At 44.1% G+C, this 21,311-nt stretch overlaps 1 protein-coding gene across 1 annotated transcript in view; it reads right to left on the bottom strand.

Moving 5' to 3' along the window:
* Nucleotides 1–21,311, bottom strand: part of LOC119947862 (histone-arginine methyltransferase CARM1-like) — a 106,229-nt gene that overhangs the window by 58,582 nt on the left and 26,336 nt on the right. The window contains exons 7-8 of the mRNA XM_038769515.1: nt 10,641–10,747; nt 8,515–8,619 (exon numbers count right to left, since the gene is read on the bottom strand). Coding sequence (XP_038625443.1) covers nt 8,515–8,619; nt 10,641–10,747 — 212 coding nt within the window. The remainder of the gene's footprint in view (nt 1–8,514; nt 8,620–10,640; nt 10,748–21,311) is intronic.

The following is a 21,311-nucleotide window of genomic DNA, read 5'->3' on the forward strand; positions in this document are numbered from 1 at the left end:
TATGTGCAAAGCACTGTTCTAAGCGCTGGGGAGGATACAAGGTGAACAGGTTGTCCCACGTGGGGCTCACAGTCTTAATCCCCATTTTCCAGATGAGGTCACTGAGGCCCAGAGAAGTTAAGTGACTTGCCCAAAGTCACACAGCTGACAAGTGGCGGAGTTGGGATTTGAACCCATGACCTCTGACTCCAAATTCCGGGCTTTTTCCACTGAGCCATGCTGCAAGTAAGCTCGTTGTGAGCAGGGAAAGCATCTGTTTATTGTCATAGTGTACTCTCCCAAGCGCTTATACGGTGCTTCGCACACAGTAGATGCTCAATAATAATGATAATAATGGCATTTGTTAAGCACTTACTAGGTGCAAAGCACTGTTCTAAGCGCTGCGGAGGATATAAGGGGATCAGGTTGTCCCACGGGGGGCTCCAAGAGGCCTCTTCTTAACGAAGCCCACGTTTCCTCTTCTCCCATTCCCTTCTGTATCACCCTTGTATTTGGATTTGCACCCTTTATTTATTCCACCCTCAACCCCACAGCACTTATATACGTATCCGTAATTTATTGAGTTATATTAATGTCCGGTTTCCCCACTAGACTGTAAACTCCTTGTGGGCAGGGAACATGTCTACTAACTCTGTTATACTTTACTCTCCAAAGTGCTCAGGACAGTGCTGTGCACACAATAAGCGCTCAACAAATAGGATCGACTGATTAAGTGCTGACTATGTACTGAGCACTGGAGTAGGTACAAGATAATCACGTTGGACATAGTCCCTGTCCCACACGGGGCTCACTGTTTAGTGGCTACTATTTCACATTTCTCCTTTGCAATAGTAAATGAAGTTAACTGGCTTCTTGTTACTTTCACGAAATGCAATAAGCCAATCTAGAGGAAGGGCAAGCCCACCAGCACATGGCTTTGAATGAATGTAGCCATCATGCCAAAGGAATTGGACTGCATTGATTTTTAGGTGTAAAGGGTAAAGAGCATCTGAAATGGGGGAAAGTAAATTAGAGCTCATTATAGATTGTAAAACCTGGCTCTATCTTTACTGGAGAGGGATTAAGTCGCTAGGAATGAATCTCATTAAGTAAATTCACTGTTCTTTGGGAGTAGATAATGTTGAAGTAATCTTGATTAAATGGAATCGATACAAATTGATCCTTACGAATGGACTCAACTCTACACGGTTAATTTCAGCTGCACAGCTTTAAGCAGTGAGGTTTTAAAGCCACACTGCCCAAAAGTCCATGTGTGGGAAAGGGGCTCAGTCGACCGAGGGGGAAGAAATTCTGGGACAAAATCTGGCATCTAAATAGAAACACAGAAAGGGAAAAATAGTAATATGAGAAGGAGGTAAGCCTGCTACATAGAGAAGCAGCATGGCCAAGTAGATAAAGCACAGACCTGAGCATCAGAAGGTCATGGGTTCTAATCCCAGCTCTGCACTTGTCTGCTGTGTGACTTTGGGTAAGTCACTTCACTTCTCTGGGCCACTCTGTAAAATGGGGATTGAGATGTGAGTCCCATGTGGGACAGAGACTGCGTCCAACCCAATCTGCTTGTATCTACACCTGCGCTTAGTACAGTGCCTGGCACCCAGTAAAGCTCTTAACAAATACCATAATTATTATTATTATTATTATTATATTTAATGTCTGCCTCCCCCTCTGGACTAAAAGCTCCTTGTGGGTAAGGAATGTATCTATCAGCTCTGTTGTATTCTGCCAAGCGCTTAGTATAGTGCCCTGCACACAGTAAGCACTCAGTAGACACCACTGATTTATTGATGATCCTTTTGGTAGCCTATTAGCAATCTCAATGGAATTTGTATCAAAGGTATCAGACCCATAGTACTGAGTCTTGGTAAGACTTCAGTGGCTTTAATGTAGGAAATGAATGACAGTCTAAAACAACACTAGAAAAATGAACAGGGTTCTTTCAGTGCCTAACTGCAAAGTCAAATGGTGGAATAATGAACTCAAGAACAGTAAATATCTTGAAGGACAATGGTGTTCAGTGAATGTGGTCTGCTCAAACCTTAAGTTGGCGGAGTAATATACAGGGAGGACACACAACTCAGAGCGACAAGGCAGATGACCGAAACACAGGATTGTGATTATTTCTTTTCAAAGGTAGCATCTCGACATCTGCTCCATGCTGGAAAACAGAGGCCCTACCTGCAAAATGCTGTCAACTCCTTGACTTTATTATGGAGTAAACTGAAAGGGCGTGGCAAACACTGCCAAGAATTTTGTTAGGGGAATCCAAAAATCGCCCTGTGCCAACACCATATTGACCAGCTGTGCCTTCTGTTTCTTTTCCTTGTTGATAAATTATTTTCTAAAAAATTAATTGGGAAGATGTGCATGACCAGCACAGAGGCCTTTTACTTAGTGTAATTCTGGTTGCTGAGGCTGAACTGGATTCACCCTCTCTGGGAATTCCAAGTGCCCCGGGGTGCCGCCACCTTGGTTGTTCCCGCCTCCCTAAAAGATTCATAGGGTCTTCTGTTTCCTATAATAGTAATAACAATAATGATGATGATGGTATTTATTAAGCACTTACTATGTGCCAGGCACTGTAGTAAGTGCTGGGGTGGATACAAACAAATCAAGTTGGACGCAGTCCCTGTCCCATGTGGGGCTCACAGTCTCCATCCCCATTTTACAGATGAGGCCTAGAGAAGTAAAGTGACTTGCCCAAGGTCACACAGCAGACAAGTGGCGGAGCCAGGATTAGAACTCATGACCTTCTGACTCTCAGGCTCATGTTCTATCCACTCTGCCATGCTGCTTCTTTCTGCACCACAGAGCTGGATGCAGCAGCAGCAGTAGTAGTAATAGTAGTAATAAGACAAGTAGTAATGGTAGTAATAATTGTAGTGGTGATACTGATATTAATAAGAGTAATAACTACGGAAGCAGCGTGGCCTAGTGGAAAGAGCACGGGCCTGGGACTCAGAGGACCTGGGTTTTAATCCCGGCTCTGCCACTTGTTTACCTGAGTCATCTCAGGGTCATTTATTCACAAAATATTCACGCAAGAGGGTAAATATCTGGGAATTTTAAGATTTAAACAAACCCCAGTGGCTCGTGCTGGAGAAATCCCCGATATTTATTGAGATCTTACTGTGTGCAGAATGCTGTCCTAATTTCTTGGGTGAGTACAGTACAACAGAGTTGGATGACAGGATCCCTACCCTCTAGGAATTCACTGTCATGGAATTTATAGTTGGGGAGATAGCCTTGGCACAGTTCAGATGAGCTCTTTAGGCTGTAGCTCGGGGATTGGGGAAAAAATCTCCAGGCTATAGCCTAAACCACCTCACATGGTGGCAGCAGCTGAGGCACATTATTAATAAAAATAACAAAATAATTGTGGTATTTGTTCAATGTTACGTGCCAAATACTGTACTAAGCACTGGGATAGATTCGAGTAATCTGGTCAGAGACAGTCCTTATCCCACATGGGGCTCACGGTCTAAGTAGGAGGGAAAGCAGGTACTGAATCCTCATTTTACAGGTTGAAGAAACGGAGGCACAGAGAAGTTAACTGGTTATCCGAAGATCACACAGCAAACAAGTGGCAGAGCTGGGATTAGAACCCGGGTCTTCTGATTCCCAGACCCGTACTCTGTCCACTAGGCCACATTGCACTCTACCCCCGCATCACCACACAACTTTAAGACTCAATCTTTCCCCTTGAGGAATTTACCATTTAGTCTGTTGTTTCATGCTATGACGATGGCCATCTTTCTGTTGGACCTTGACTGAAACTACAACAATATGGGCTTTTCCCCTTATGAAATCCATTTCTTTCATTAAAGGGACCAGATATCCTGAAAAAGTGAACAACCGCTCATCGAGCGTCTGCTAGGTGTGCGACATCGTATTAAGCAGAGGGTAGAGAAGACTCAACCCTTCCCCAAGAGGAATTTATCATTTAGTCTGTTGTTTCATGCTATCGCAATGGCCATCTTTCTGTTGGTTTCTGAAGGCTCAGCTGCTTGGTCATCAGGAGTCAGCAATCCTCCTGCTTTTCTGATTTGATCAACATTCTTGCGAATATCCACAAAGACAAAAGACTCTTTCTCTAGGCTTTCACAACTGGGACTAAAATCTCCCAGGCTCTCTCCGTAATTACCTTCCACCCACTTTAATTATTCCAGAAGAGCTCTGCAGCAAAAATGCCCCTTCAGACAGAATCCAACATCTGCTAGGCGACGGAACATATTCTGAACTAAGCAACAATCAATCAAATAACCCAGCATTCAACTCCCTGGAGCATACGGGTCCCTTCTCTCCACTGAAGGACACTCCATGGCTGAACACTGGATATAATTCTCTGGGAGAATGGCGAAGGCCCCTGGGTTTTTGGAAAGAGCGGAGCTTATCTTTTCCCAGTAGGACGTTACTGTCATGCTTCTACTTCTGGGTTCTCGGTTGTCTGGCTGACCTGCCCCTAACTGATCTCCCCCTGAGGTCATTTTCATCTTCTGCCTGGACACCAGATAGGTAACTCATCGCAACACAGCCACCCTTACGTGGGCAGCTTTCTAATAAGTGGGTGGTAAGATGGGAGGTGAAATGTCTCCTTGCCTAGTAGTGTCTCTTTCACTACGCTGTCCCGCTCACTACAAAAGCAACCGACGATACTAAAAAAACTGGTTGTCGCAGCAGGGGAAGTCAGATCTTAGCCAGATTGTAGCAGTGGAGAATTAATTTGCATTTCTTCAGCCCCCCGTTCTCTTCGTATACATCTGGTGTTCCTAACATGCCACTATGGCAGCCTGAAAGTGGCCCAAAAAGGGTGATGAAACCTTGGAAGACTAGAAATTCTTTCTGGGCAGATCCTTGGTCACCTCCTATCTTCTCCAAATTATTATTAATAATAATAATGACAATAATAATAATGGAAGAGAAGCTTCTTGGCTCCTTTAGGCAGATTTACCTTTGCCCTGCTCTCACAGATCAGACTATATGAAGAAGCTCCCTCAATAATAATGATTACGGTGTTTGTTAAGCACTTACTACGTGCCAAGCACTGTTCTAAGCACTGGGATAAATCCAAGGTAATCAGATTGTCCCATGCGGGGCTCACAGTCTCAATCCCCATTTTACAGATGAGGTAACTGAGGCCCAGAGAAGTTAAATTACTTGCCCAAGGTAACAAAGCAGGCAAGTGGCGAACCGGATTAGAACCCACAACCTCTGACTCCCGAGCCTTGCCGTTAGGCCACGCTGCTCCTACGGTCCTTGCTCAATGGTCCTTGCTTCCTTCTCAACCATCTTCCTGGAATCCAGACTCTAGACTGTGAGCCCACTGTTGGGTAGGGACCGTCTCTATACGTTGCCAACTTGGACTTCCCAAGCGCTTAGTACAGTGCTCTGCACACAGTAAGCGCTCAATAAATACGATTGAATGAATGAATGAATAATCAAGCTCACTGGAATGATCAGGGACATATCACCTGTTTCAGGCATGACCCGGAGGTTTAATGGTCCCAAAATAAACTCGAAGGATGCATTTCACATGTCCTTCTCACAGTCAATAAAAAGATTTATTAGATAAGTGAGCTCCTTCCTAATTAAAGCTTGGAACTTAAATCCAAGTCATAACAAAGCCCCCTCTCTTCCCTCAGAAATAAAACTCCCCCTCCTTCAAAAATTCAGTAATTCTTGATGCCTGGTTTTTTTTAATGGTATTTGTTAAGCACTTACTATATGCCAGACACTGTACTAAGTGCTGGGGTAGATACAAGCTAACGAGGTTGGACAGAGTCTATGTCCTACATGGGGCTCATGGGCTTAATCCCATTTTACAGATGAGGTAAGTGAGGCAAGGAGAAGCTAAGTGACTTGCCCAGGGTCACACAGCAGGCAAGTGGCAGAGAAGGGATTAGAACCCAGGTCCTTCTGACTTCCAGCGTGGGGCTCTATCCCTTACTAAGCCATGCTGCTTCTGAGGAATGACCTCTCGGACTGCCTCCGATCTAAAATGATCAGACACTCTGCATCAGTCAGGATGGTCCTGATTTTCTGGATTCAGTCCTCATACCCCAAGATCCTAAGGTGAGACCCCAGACACCCCATCCAAGGTCAGGGCTGTGGGAAAGACACCACTCTACCACCCATACCATCACCACTAAAGCTCAACTGTCTCTTTTGGGACAGGGGGAGGAATTTCTGGTGCAGCCCGAAGTATTTGGGCCGCCTGCCTCAGAAACTATTCTCAACTTAGAAACTACGGCTGGCTGCTCACCGCTGCCCGCCATCTACCACCTGAACTAGGCCGGGGCAACGGTGGCAGGCAACAATATGGCAACTGGCCAGTTCTTTGGCCCAGAACAGAATGGCTAGAGCTGCGTGGTGGTGGTGGTGATGGCAGCAGATGGAGCTCGAACTAGCCACGGCCAGGCTGCCGGACTGAGGAGGGGCTGGAGGGCTCCAATGGGCAGCAGCGGATGGAAGGAGATGGCAGCGGCGGCAACTGTCTAATCAGCTGTGGGACTCTGGGCAAGTCACTTGACTTCTCGGTGCCTCGGTTACCTCATCTGGAAAACGGGGATTAAGACTGTGAGCCCCACGTGGGACAACCTGATCACCTTGTATCTCCCCCAGCGCTTAGAATAGTGCTCAGCACATAGGAAGCACTTAAGAAATGCCATTATTATTATTATTATTATTATTATTACCATTTCCAGCAGCAAAGGTAAGTGCTTCCACCACCATCTTTCTTCTTTCTCCTTTTCTCGGTCTCTGTCTCTTTCCTGTTTGCCCCACTCCCTTTTTCACGTTCTACTCCTTTCCTCTTTTCCTTTTTCTAGGCTACCCTTTTTCTTTGCCTCCTCTCTCCCTCTTCCAATACAGATGATTATCCGTCTCATTTAAACCTGCTTGTGCCATGGAAGTAAAATCAAACATTAGCAAACCGGGACAGGTGCCACCACGGTACAATGGTAGATTTTCAGCCCTGTTTAGTTGATCATTTGCAACCATAGTAGATAATTTCCAAGATGAATTAGGAACACAAAAACCCGTCTTATAGAAAAACACGCCACAATCCTATCGCTAAGGTAATTCACGTAAGAAAAGCCCAGAGTTAGGCTCCCCAAATACCAATCTCAGCCCATTAGTTAAGCAGATTGCTGTTGTATGGATTTTTTTTTAAAGAACCATCAAATCTCTAAATTCCTTTTTCCTAAATTGGCATCTCAACAGAAAGCACTAAGTCATTTCTGCACTTGGAATTCTCTTCTCCACAAAATTACTAATTTTAATAAGCTTTCAGCTATTTCCTACTGTTGCTAGTTCTTCTTTCCAGAAATTGGTGCCCTGACAAATGTGGTGTCAAAACATTCCCCAATAGAAACCGCAGAGATCAAACAGGCCGGCACCTTCAGTTTGATGGACACTCCCAGAATATACACTGCTAGAAACTAAAAATAGCCCGTCTGCAATTAAATGTAAACAGAAAGGAGATTGTGTGGCTCGCCAACAGGGTCAGTCTACTTGGATGGACTCCAAATGGAATTCTCAGGCAGCAGTGTCCTGGCTTAGCAGAGTATTTCATTAAAACTACTGAGATGAGGCAGGATGGGGGATACAAATCTTAAAGGTTAAAAATAAATTGAAATGAAATGCAGCCCTGTAAACAAAAATTCATCCAAAGACCCACCCATCCTTAGGGAATCAAACTGGTTACCATGCCACCACTTCCGTCTGAAAAAAATAAAATAAAACAAAACAACAACAAAAAAAAACCCAAGAAACTTTCTTACTGAACAACAAGCTGCCTTATTCCTTCATTTTATTCTTCCTTCCTTCTGCCCCGATTAGGAAGCAGTGGGGAGAACTACTACTAATTCTCCAACCTCAGACAAAATTAAAAAAGAAAAGAAAAATTGTAAGTTGCCGAAAAGCAAGAAGATCTACTTGCTTCCCTCTCGTTTCAGGAAAGCGGAATCTTCTTAACTGACAAGAACCCTACATTTAGCATGTCTGCCGCAAAAACCCCTTAACTTTGTGGCTGTTCAATCAATAATAATTATATAAATGATCAGGGCTATGGCGCCCTTTATGTTTGCAAAATACCTTGAGGCTATTTTGAAGTCAACCTCATCCCACCTTTATGATGGTAGTGCAAATGCATACGGAGAAATCGAGGAAAGACAAGGTTGAGTGATATTCTCTGGATTATTTGGTAGCCCAGGGGGATTTAGAAGCCTCAGCACCTGACACCCTGCTTTGAGTTTCCGTCTTCTTGGGACTGCTCCAGTCTAGAGTTTCTAGCATTAAGCTTGAAGCTCATCTGTTGATATCTGCTCAGGCCACAGGTAAGCTCGTCCACAAGCCTGCAAACTCCTCGAAAGCAGGAATAGCGTGGACCGACTCTATTGTACCGTACTCTCCCAAGCTCTCGGTACAGTGCTCTGCACACAGAAAGCACTCAATGGATACCATTGATTGACTGCTGATTTAAATAATTTTCCAAGGACTTTTTCGAGATCATACCTTATCTTTAAAATCCATGTGGTTCTGGAGGATAGCTCTGTGGTAGGTGGCTGTCCTGACAAAGTCCTGCATCATATTCTGCTGTTGGGATATATAGCCATAAAACTAAAAGGGAAAGAAGAGAGGAAAGACAAAGAAAATAACATCAAAGGTGTTCTTCAGTCAATTTAAGGCACTCCAGCTGGGTGGTGACCTGGTGGTGGACAGGGCTCCTCTAAGCAGAAGCAGGGCCAAAGAAGATGGGGGACATGGGACTGAGGGGTCCGTGACGGGTTGCCGCATTTTGCGCTACCAAACGTTATTCAAGCGAAATCCTTCAAGATGATATGACAAACTGGTGCTTTCACATGGCTACTGATCACTCAGCTCAGAATTTAAATCACTAGGTCGTCCAATCTTCTGAGCAGGGGGCGGCACCAAGGAAGAGTGAGGTGGAACATTTTGCTAGGCTTGGTTGGAAGGAAACCAGGCCGACCGTGGGTGGTGCCTGGACCGTCCACTGAGGACGTGGTTTCCCCCCGAAAAGAAGTGTGTATAGGTGAAACTGGAGCAGACCCCCGTGGCAGAGGTGGGGGACCCCAGTCTGAGCCTCTGCAACCAGGGTCTCTCCCAGCTTTTTTGGGAGGGTTTGTGCTGTCTGACACACGTGGATGAACCTGAGGCAGGGGCGTAGGGACCCCAATCTGGGCCGCTGTGGCCAGGGCTCTGTGGATAGAAAGAGAGGCATGCAATGGTTACTACCACTGGAACAGGGACAGAGACGTCACTCTGGCAGGGGTGGGGGGAGAGGCGGTGGGGCCATGTCCCCACCCATCAGGCCAGGCTCTACGGAGGGAAAGTCCTTTTTCTTCCCCTCAAAATGGCGCAAGCCAAAGCGGCTCTGTCCCAGTTTCACAGGAAGTTTTGTGCCGCCCGAGGTCCATCTCCCCCTTCGTCAGCCCGAGGGGGGAAAGCAGGAAAGCACCTGTGAAAAGCCTCCTGTTATTTTCATTTTTATTTCCCAAACTGCCAGCAGTGGTCTGAGGCAGAGGCGACCCCCAGCCCCACAGGGCCGCACGCGGGGGTCGGGCACCAAGCCGGCGTCGGATTGGGTCATAGGACCGGCAGGGGAGGGCGGCACCGTGTTGGATCAGAGTTCAACCCCTTCACCTCAAGATGGGTAGAAATGACGGGGCACCCAGGCCCGTCATTAGCCAATGACTCATTCATTAGCCAATCAAAGGTCTATACAAATCACACCCCTCTCACAGCCCTGACTGAGGATCACTGAAGAGAAGGGAGAAGACCAGAGAGCACATTTGGGAGGGAGGTACTGGCCCGTATTAAAACTTCTGTCGGCAATGCTGCGACTGGGAGGGTGTACAGTTGCCTTAGCTATTTGCTGCAGACATAATAATAATAATGATTGTGGTATTTTTTTAAGGGCTTACTTTGTGCCAAGCACTGTGCTAAGCGCTGGGGTAGATACAAGATAGTTTGGATACAGTACCTGTCCTTCATAGGACTCCCAGTCTATGTAAAAGAGAGAAGAGATATTGGATCCCCATTTTGCAGATGGGGGGAACTGAGGCACAGAGAAGTTAAGTGACCTGCCCAAGGTCATACAGCAGTAATTGGCAGAGCCGGGATTAAAACCCAGGTCCTCTGACTCTCGGGCCTGTGCTCGTTCCACTAGGCCGTGCTGCTTCCTAAGTAACTCTGAAACTACGCTTGTTGGGGTAACTAAATCCGTTAGATTGTGAGCCCCATGTGGGACTGTGTCCAATGAGAAGTGGAAAGAGCCCGGGTTTAGGAGTCAGAGGTCACGGGTTCTAATCCTGGCTCCGCCACTTGTCAGCTGGGTGACTTTGGGCAAGTCACTTCACTTCTCTGGGCCTCAGTTCCCTCATCTGGAAAATGGGGATGAAGACGGTAAGCCCCCCGTGGGACAACCTGATCACCCTGTATCCCCCCCAGCGCTTAGAACAGTGCTTTGTGCATAGTAAGTGCTTAACAAATGCCATCATTATTATTATTTACACTGCATCAACCCTAGCAGTTAGCACAGTGCTTGGCTCATAGTAAGCCCTTAACAGATGCCACAATTACCATCATTATTCAATCGTTGGCTGATTTCCCTTCTATACCTGGAAATACTGTGTGGCTGACGCTTCTTCTGTCCGCTGACTGAACACCGAGTTTTCTTTCTTCTGATTCTGGCAACTCTTTAAGGCATTTGAGAACATACTGTACTCTGAAAGGGAAAAATACACATACGGTCTAAGTGCTGGGAACTGCATAACCAACTCACTTTTACACACTCAAAAATCAAACAACCCCCACTCAGTTGAGAACGCCAGAGCAAAAACGCATGCTTCCCGTCCATCACACAGATGTGTGTTGAGGATATCTCTTTGGCCCAATCCAAAAGGACCCAAACCCTTAGCTCCAGTGGGAGTATTACACTTTAGACATTCAGGAAAAATTAAGTTACAGTAACACTGAGAAACACAGGATGCAAAACTATTAATTATAATTGTAGTAGTCATCAAGTGCTTACTATGGGCCAGGCAATATGCTAGGCCCTGGGCTAGAATCAAGATAATCCAGTTGGACACAGTCCCATGGACTGTCCCACACAGATTCACATTTTAAAGGAGAGGGAGAATAGATATTTTATCCCCGCTTCACAGATGAGGAAACTGAGGCACAGAGCAATTAACTGACTTGCCCAAGGTCACATGGTAAGCAAGTGGCAGAGTCAGGATAAGAACGCAGGACCTCTGACTCCCACTTAACAACTGTTTGACCTAGGGCCCGTCAGTCACTTAATTTCTCTGGGCCTCAGTTTCCTCATCTGTAAAATGGAAACTCAATACCTGTTCTTCTTCCCCCTTAGATGTGAACCCCATGTGTGACAGGGACTGCGTCTGACTGGAATATCTTGTAACCACCCCAGCACTTCGACAGGGCACGGCACGTAGAAAGCACTTAACAAACGCTACGATTATTGTCCTTATATGTTGAAACATGACATGATGCTGCTCTTGCTATATGACTTTAAAGCCCACCTCGAGCCGTTGAACCAAAATGTTTCTCAAAGCAGTAAAGCACGGGCCAAAGGAGTTTAGGGGTGGGCTGGAAAGAGCTTTACGGGAAAAGCCTTTTAAACTGGCTTCAGCCATCTTCTCAGTGGGAGATGCATCTAGGAAAGGAGTGCTTTGTCCATTGGTCTCTAATATTTTTCACTCCATTCTGAAACTTAACTAACTGCGCCATGGGTCTGAGAGCAATGAGTGTAGGTTAAGTGAGAAGACATAAATGATAGGAGAGAAAGACTGTAAACTAAATAAAGAAAAAAGGAACCCTGGGACGCGCCAGCAAAAACTCCAACACAAAGGCTGCATGATATGGAGGAAACCAGTGAGAAGTAAAGGCTGGTTTATTAAAAACAAACGAGTGACAGGGAAGTCTCACGTTACTCAACTGAAGCCCTGCAAAGAGCTTTTAAGCCCATTTGTGTTTTCTGTGGGGAGCTCGGAGGCTTGTCTTGAGGGTTTCTGTGGCAAAAACCTTCTGAGCTTTTAACACTGAAAACTCATGGTTGATTATGATTTTTCAGATAAGAATTCATTCTGGAAAAAATTGTGGGATGGAGGGAGGAAGTGAAGGGAGAAACTGTATTGGAACAATGAGGTTAAGTTTCCCATGAATTATTAATATTTTCTCTTCATTCATTAGCATTTATTGAGCTTCTGTTCTACTGTGTGCAGAGAACTGTGCAGGGTGCAAGGTCCCCACCCTCGCAGTGCTGACGATATAACACAGACAAGAATTGCATAAATTCAGTAGGAGCAGGAAGAAACATGTTAACGTGGATGTACAGTGAGAAAAAAATCAATACATGGAATAAATGAGGCTCTATGCAGAAACCAGTCATAGATGCTACACAGAAAACAGACCACATTGGACATGGAGTCAAAAAGGGTGAAGATGTGTATCCGCTTTTTCAGTAACATCATATGCCAAATTAGTCATTACATCAGCAATGGCATCTTTGAATACAAAGCACAACTGTATGGATGTTATGTTATGCGTGATGAGCCAGGAAAGTAAGAACTACTTTTTTTTAATGGTACTTGTTAAGCGCTTACTATGTGCCAGGCATTCATTCATTCAATCGTATTTATTGAGCGCTTACTGTGGGCAGAGAAGCGTACTAAGCGCTTGGAAAGTACAATACAGCAATAAAGAGAGACAATCCCTGCCCACCACTGGCTGTACCACACGCTGGGACAAATACAAAATAATCAGATTGGACACAGTTCCTGTCGATATGAGGCTCACATCATAATCCCACTCCCTGGTGCCACTCATGCTGAGCCCCTCTTTTTCTTCTCCTCCTCCTCCTCCTCTCCCCATCACTCCCCTCCCTCCCTCTGCCCTCCCCCCTTCCCCTCCCCACAGCACTTGTATATATTTGTACAGATTTATTACTCTATTTCATTTGTGCATATTTATTACTCTATTTATTTTATTAATAATGTGTATGTAGCTATAATTCTATTTATTCTGGTGGCACTGACACCTGTCTACTTGTTTTGTTTTGTTGTCTGTCTCCCCCTTCTAGACTGTGAGTCCATTGCTGGGTAGGGACCGTCTCTATATAGTGCCGATTTGTACTTCCCAAGCTCTTAGTACAGTGCTCTGCACGCAGTGAGTGCTCAATAAATACGGCTGAATGAATAATCCCCATTTTACAGTTGAAGTAACTGAGGCATGGAGAAGATAAGTGACTTGTCCAAGGTCACACAGCAGACTAGTGGTGTAGCCGGGATTAGAACCCAGCTCCTTCTGACTCCCAAGCCCATGCCCTCTCCATTCTCAAGGCCCCGCTGCTTCTCAACTTCACAAACCCAATGTTTCAAAGAAGTCACTCATGCCTTATGAGAAGCAAGCAGTAGCCCTATTAAGAAATGTAACATACTCAATAGGGACCGAATCAATAGGTATTTTGTGGACCAAACTGAATTTTTCACAAGGAGAAACTGTTGAAAACTACTTGCAAAACTGAAAAATGTACACAAACACATCACGTACACACATTCACACACCCTGCGGACAAACAAAACAGCTGTGGGTTTTGGACAAAAACAGATTTCAAATATAAGTCCGTCAAGGGAAAGGGGTTTATATTTGTGTTCAGGGCCACTTCTACAACAAAACTTTCCCTAAAGGGATGGAGCCAATGAACTGTCAAACCAATTTATTTTACCACCTATGGAAAACCTTACCAAATAGACTCATTTTTTGGACATTCTTCACAACATATCTAAGTTAGTACCGTGCCTGGCACATAGTATGCGCTTAACAAATGCCATCATTATTATTAAGTTGGTTATACCCATTTTGTAGTTAAAGGAAACTGAGGTGTAGGACAGTAAACTGACAAGGCACATGTCACATATGTCAACACTTGTTTTTTTTATGGCATTTATTAAGCGCTTACAATGTGCAAAGCACTGCTCTTCTTGCTGCTTCCTGGCATATGGGAAATGGCATGACCTCGTGGAAAGAGCAAAGATTTGGGAATCAGAGGACCTAGGTGCCAATCCTGGCTCTGCCACTTGTCTGCTGTGTGACCTTGGACAAGTCACTTAGCTTTTCTGTGCCGCAGATGCCTCATTTGTAAAATGGGGATTAAGACTACAAGCCCACGTGAGACATGGACCGTGTCCAACTTGATTAGATTGTATCGACCCCAGTGCTAAGTACAGTGTCTGGCACATAGTAAACCCTTAACAAATACCATGAAAATAAAAACAAAAAGAGTACTACCCCAGCGATTAGAACAGTGCTTGGCACATAGTAAGCGCTTAATAAATGCCATCATTATTATTATTATTACTAGAGCCTGAATTATGACTCTCTACACCTGACCTCCTAGCTTGAACCACCGCCATCAAAAAATGACCGCCTATTTTCATCTCTTTTTGTTCCTTTACCTCATTTAAAACCCAATCTAAAATACTGGCGGTGGACAAGTAAAATGTTTCTATGAGGGCTCCCTCAGAGCAGTTTGCTGTTATTTTCAAAAGGAAACATGAGTCTAGCATTTCCCTAAAGACCAACCACTCTGACCATCTGACCTGTAGAAGCAGGGACCCCCAAATGATACCCATTAGAACACATTGGCCAATCTGCCAAAAGTCACGTCTTTTTAAACGAGGGCCTAACTTGAGATACATATATATATATATATATATATATATATATATATTAGCTCGATCCATCTTGGGGTTTCTCCAGATGAAGTGGTGCATGCAGATGTGATGGGGCTGGAAAAACACATCCTTCAGTACTTTCATAGTCCCTAAAGCTACAGGAGACACTAGGAAACTAGAAGAATAGAATCCTGATGCAAAATTCAAGGTAATTTAAGGTTCACTTTTCTTCACTGCAAAATTGGTCTTTTCTCTTCAAAAGTCTCGGAAAACGCATGCTAAATGAATTCATCCTGGAGTAGGAAAGGCATTTAAAAGATGGATGACGGTACTCAATGTAGTCTCTTTTTGTTGATTTCTTCTGAATTTTTTACACTTACTATCCACCCCGCTACTCTGCTGTTTTACTGGGCTCAAATAATCTCACAAACCCTGAGGCTCCATGGGTTGAAGGTCTTGCAAATCAGCCGGCTGTGTGACACATCCCACACGACTATATGTACAGTTAAAATGCACTGTTTAAATTACTTCCCGGCTATAGTTTGACACTTTGGAAAGATCAATCAGCCAATCAATCAATCAGTGGTATTTAATGAGTGCTTGCTGTTTGCACTTGGGAGAGTACAACACAGTGAAGGTTGAAGACACGATCCCTACCCTCAAGGGGCTTACTACATCCACAACAGCATTTACTGAGCATCTACTACGCGCAGAGCCGTGAATTAAAATGCTTGGGAGCAAATAAGAGAAGGAAAAGACACGATTCCAGCCCCCAAGGAGCTTATAATCCTGCTTGGATAAAAGTGAATAATTATTTTTTTAAAACCCTGAATTTACAAATGTTTCCTGCTTCATTTTTCCAGTTAGAGGAAGATGTACAACTGGGTCTTTATGTCATTCTATTTCTGAAATTATTTGACTCCATGCATGCATGACTTCCCTTTCCCTGTTAAAATATATTTTCAGACATGGTTCCTGCTTAGCTTGTATGACACCATGACTATTACTTCCAGTCTCCACCTCCTTCTTTTTAAAAGGTAATGTCACAAACTGTGAATAATAATGATAATAGTATTTATTAAGAGCTTACAGTCTAATGGGAGAAACTGACACAAAATAATTTACAGAAAGAAGAGGAGACAGGTAAAATGGATATCTGGATGAATATGTGCTTAAAAGTAGGAGAAATGTATATGTCCAGAAGTGCTTTCACTTCTCTAAGTGCTTAATTGGCACACGGGAGCTGAGGTGGTAGAAGGGATATACGTTCAGAAGAGGAGAAAAACTGACTGGGGGAGGCCTCCAGGAGAAAATGTGATTTTTAGAAGGTCTAGAAGGTCTTTGAAGATGGGAAAAGCTGTGGAATAGTAGATTTGAAGGGGCAGAGAGTTCCAGACAGAAGGAAGGGTGTGAGGAAAGGGTCAGAGTTGGGAAAGTAGAGAATGAGGCAAAACGAAAAAGTTAGCTTGGGAGGAGGGAAGAATAGATGATAACCGAATACTGATATTGTCTTTAAAACCACATCTCCTTTAACACTTCATTTAGATCTATTTAATTGAGCCTCAAATTCCAGAAAAAAAATAGGCAGCATGGTCTTTCCAAAGTTTGTTCACCTCGACTATTTAATAGCAAAATGTTCATGCAGTCATTCATTCACACGTATTAATTGAGCGCTTACTGTGTGCACAGCACTGCACTAAACGCTTGGGAGAGTACAATACAATAAACAATCACGTGGAGTGAGCATAATATTTTCACCTTTTAAATTTGTTTGTGGGCGGGTAGGCCGGTTTAAAAAACAGTCCACTCCATCGCTAATGTAAGACATAGAAAAGAAAAGTTATGCGTTTAGTTGAATTGTGATTGGAGGCCACCTGAAGAAAAGGATTGGTTTGAAGAGATGCAGTTCTGGGCACTGCAGTACAATTTAAATAATTCAATTCACTCTACAAAAACAAATGTAAATTTAATAGTAATTCTATGCAGCTCCCTTCCCATCACCCCAGTCAAGGAACTGATCTTTTTCTTTACATCTTTTGAAAAATTAGTCAAGCAAAAGCACATAGTGCAGTTCTTAAAGACTAATTGGCTAATTAGACTCCCCACTCCCCTTTCTATTTCTTTTCCTTTCTTTCCCCCTTTTCCTCTCCCTCTCTTTGATACCAAAACAAACTCTATGTTTATTCATTAAATCTCTGAGAAAAAACAAAACATTGGGATTGGTCACCCCCGAGGTTGCCATTTCTGGACTGTAAGCTTGTCTCTAGACCGTAAGCTCACTGTGGGCAGGGAACGTGTCTACTAACTCAGTTACAGCGTACACTCCCAAGCGCTTAGTACAGCGCTCTGCACACAGTAAGTGCTCGATAAATGCCGTTGATTGATCGATTACTGTGATTAGCTGGGGCGGGGGGGAGGGGGAACGAGGGGGGCTCCCAGCAGGTTTGACTGGCTGTCAGATTTGGGATTAGGGGAGTGTGGACGGAGCCCTTTTCTATGCCCGAGCCGAATGTCAATCTGTCAATAGTAGATCTTACTCTATGCGGAGCCCTGTACTAAACACTTGGGAGAGTATAATGGAGTTAATATCAGTACCCCAAACTCACAGTCAGTCACCTAGATTCAGCAGTGTAGACATAACCAGCAAGCAAGAAGACCACTGAGGACATAGGGTGAGCTGCAGAGATTTTTTCTCCCACTGACCACTACTCCCGCTGTTTCCCTTCTCTCTGTCCACTTTCTGGACCACTTCAGCTTCCAAGAGATGAGTGAGATGCACCAAAGGAAAAAAATGGAGGCGACACGTCTTAATGCCATCATATCATACCTAAGGACCTCAAGCCTTATCATGTGATTTCAATCGGTGGTATTTAGTGAATGCTTATTTTGGGTGCAGAAGTTAATTTAAGAATTAGCATGGCCTAGTGGAAAGGGCATGGGGCCGAGAGTCTGAGGACCTAGATTCTAGTCCCGGCTCGTCCATTGCTGGCTGTGTGACCTTGGGCAAGTCAATTGAACTTTCCTGGGCCTCAGTTTTCCCATCTGGAAAATGAGGGAAACATGAAGGAAATATGGAGGAAGGAATGAAGGACAACATCTATTCTCCCTCCTGCTTAGACTGTGAGCTCCATATGGGAAAGGGACTGTGTCTGACCTGATTACCTTGTATCTATCCCAGCTTTTAGTACAGTGTTTGACCCATAATAAGTGTGTAACAATTAATCATTCAATAGTTTTATTGAGCGCTTACTGTGTGCAGAGCATTATACTGAGCTCTAGGGACAGTACAATGCAATAGCGTTGTTATACACAATCCCTTCCTGCAAGGAGCTTATAGTCAAGAGGGGGAGAAAAGCATTCAAATCAATTACAGATAGTGGGAAAAGGCCGAGTATACGGGTATGTCCATATATGCTGATTAGCTGAGGGTGAAGTGAATATCAAGAGTTTAAGGATATGGAAGACATGTGATTTTCGGAGGTTGCCATTCCTCACAGACAGTCAGAGAGTGTCAGCTTTGTCTTGAGCCAGGGCTGAAAGGAAGCAGCAACTGGCCGGAGCTTAGCTCCAGGATAGTGATAATGATAATAATAATGATGGCATTTGTTAAGTGCTTACTATGTGCCAAGCACTGTTCTAAGTCCTGGGGGGGAATACAAGGTAATCAGGTTGTCCCACATGGGGCTCACAGTCTTAATCCCCATTTTACAGAGGAGGGAACTGAGGCACAGAGAAGTCAAGTGACTTGCCCAAAGTCACACAGCTGACAAGTGGCAGAGCCGGGATTAGAACCCATGACCTCTGACTCCCAAGCCCGGGCTCTTTCCACTGAGCCACACTGTTCCAGAACAGTCATTACCAGGTGGCACAATGCCCCTTCGCCACTAATCACCCCCAGCTCACCATGCCTGTGAGCCCCACATGGGACAGGGACTGTGTCTGACCTGATTACCTTGTATCTACACCAGCACTCAGACCAGTTCTTGGCACATAGTACGCACCAAATACCACAATTATTATTATTATTATTATTATTATTCCTCCCCCCCCCCACCCATCAGGAAGCCTGCCTGTTAGCATTCGGTTAGATTGGTTTTTTTAAAAAAAACTTTTAGCACTGGTGAAAGCAGCCCTCTCTTTTCAAGGCTCACCCTCCTCTATGGATCCTGGACTTTTCTTCATTTGATAGTATAGTTGAATGCCCACTGGGTGCACAGCACTGTACTGAAAACCCTTGGGAGAATACACATAGAAGCAAAAAAGACACACTTCCTGTCCTCTACACTCTAATAGGGGGTGGAAGGGGAGGGAGACTGTAGCTTGTATGCCTAGACTGCAAGCTCGTTATGGGCAGGGAACGTGTCTGCTTATTCTGCTGTATTGTACTCTCCCAAACGCTTAGTACAATGCTCTGCACATTGTAAGCGCTCAATATCACTGATTGAGTGAATGGGGAAGAGTGGCAGACATAAATAATGATGATGATGATAATAATGATGATGACAATAAATGATGGAATCCCCCACTGGGAACAAAGGATGAGAATCTGCCTAGGGGAGTTGAAAACATTTGTAGGCAGAGAACAAGTATACCAACTCTGTCGTACTATACTCTACCAAGCGCTTAGTACAGTACCCTGCACACAGTAAGTGCTCAATAAATGATTGATTGATTAATTGACTGATTGAATACAGCATTAGTGGTTTATGCAGTGCCACTCTCACTCTCTCATCCCTGCCATCATGTTCCCACTGAGGCACAGCATGCCAAAAGCAAGTAGATGGACTGAGGTGCAGCATATTTTGACGTATGTCTGTGCTCTTCTTCAACCACAGGCAGAACCAGGACTAGAACCCAGGTCTCCTGATGTCCAGAGCAGTGCTCTTTCCTCTGGATCATCATCAAAGCTCGTAACAATAATATTTTTCTATCTGTAGAGCGCTTTTATTTCTCCAAAGCACTTTTGCATCAGTTATCTCACTTTAACTTCTCATCAACCCTGGGAAGTAGGGAGAAGCAAATCCATTATACTTGATCATCTTTAGAGACATCTTGAGCTCACCAAGTCATGTTCTTTCTCCCTATTGTACAAACAGGATGGGAAAAAACTTGCTGCCTCCAAGTGTAAAATATTAGGGATTCTGAGATCACGCACTAAATTATTGCCAGAAGTTTCTACGAAAACCAATGGCATACATGGGCCCAAAAGATAAAATTGAAAGACGAAGCCTTTGGGGGAAAAAAAAATATATGATGGAGAGCAAAAAGGATGGAATTGTAAAAGAAACCTTTTCTGAAATGTGTTTCGGGATTTAGAGCCCAAGAGATCAAATTGCAACCAGCAATATTTAGATAAATAACTCAAAAATGTGGAGCCCAGATTCTTGAATTGTAAAGAAAAAGGCTTTAGGAAGAAACCGTCGGATCAAATTGTCAGAAAAAGGCTTTAATAAAAAAAAACCCCTCTCAATCATAGAGTATGTAGAATACCGTTGAAAGCAGCAGTATTTAGCAGAACAAACCAAGAGTACAGACACTATGATTGCTAAAAGAAGACTAGAAAAAAACCTGAAACACTTAAAACCCAGGAGATAGAATTGGGAAGGCAAAGGCTTCAAGAAAACAAATCAGAGACTTGCAGCAAAAAGATGATATTGTAACAGTAGCTTTTCTATGAAGAAAACATAAGGGCTTGGGGCACAGAACTCAGCGTTGTGAGATCCAGCTTTAAAAATGCAAACTTAACTTCCATCACAGAATGAATACATTTATGAGTCACTCTCTTTACCAACCAAGGCCAAAATTTGGAGCACGGAATAAATATTTTGCCAGCAGCTGATTTTAGGAAGACAAGTTGCAGGGTCAGAGCACAAAAGATAATATTACCATAAAATTACCAATTTGTTTTGGAAAAGAAGATTGAGGGACTTACAGCACAGAAGACAGAATGAGGAGGAAAAGCTATTAGTAAAGTAAATTTAAGACCTGCAGGGGAGAAATCGCCCCCAAACGCATCTAAAGCAAGTTTTTTTTTTTCCTGCTAGTTGTCATATAATACAACTGGAAGCTATCAAGGGAGGCTTAGGTTTCTCTGGCAGCTTTAAGGGAAGATGGGCCTAGAGCAAAAATGATGTGATTCCCCCTCTTTCTCCAATCCTGTAGGGAAAAGCAGAGTCGGGAAAGAAACACAGCCCTTGGCTCTGTCAGAAAAATCTCTACAGCAGCATTCGATGCTACAAAGAATACCCTGTCAGTAAACCTGAGTCCTGAATTTATGCAGATATTACTGTGCTTTATTGGCATTGTTTGTGATAGGACTGTGAGAAGCAACGGGGAGTGCCAAGGAACTGAGGCAGAGACATGGAGATGCAAGTTCCAGCTTGATCCCCAAGGTGAGAGTTCACCAAAGTAATAATAATAATAGTAGAAATTGTGGTATTTCCCTGACTTTCCCATCGCTGTGGACAGCACTACCATCCTTCCCGTCTCACAAGCCCGCTACCTTGGTGTCATCCTTGACTCCGCTCTCTCATTCACCCCACACATCGAATCCGTCACCAAAACCTGCTGGTCTCACCTTCACACCACCACCAA

This window comes from Tachyglossus aculeatus, chromosome X4, assembly GCF_015852505.1.
Source record: "Tachyglossus aculeatus isolate mTacAcu1 chromosome X4, mTacAcu1.pri, whole genome shotgun sequence".
Taxonomy (NCBI): Eukaryota; Metazoa; Chordata; class Mammalia; order Monotremata; family Tachyglossidae; genus Tachyglossus; species Tachyglossus aculeatus.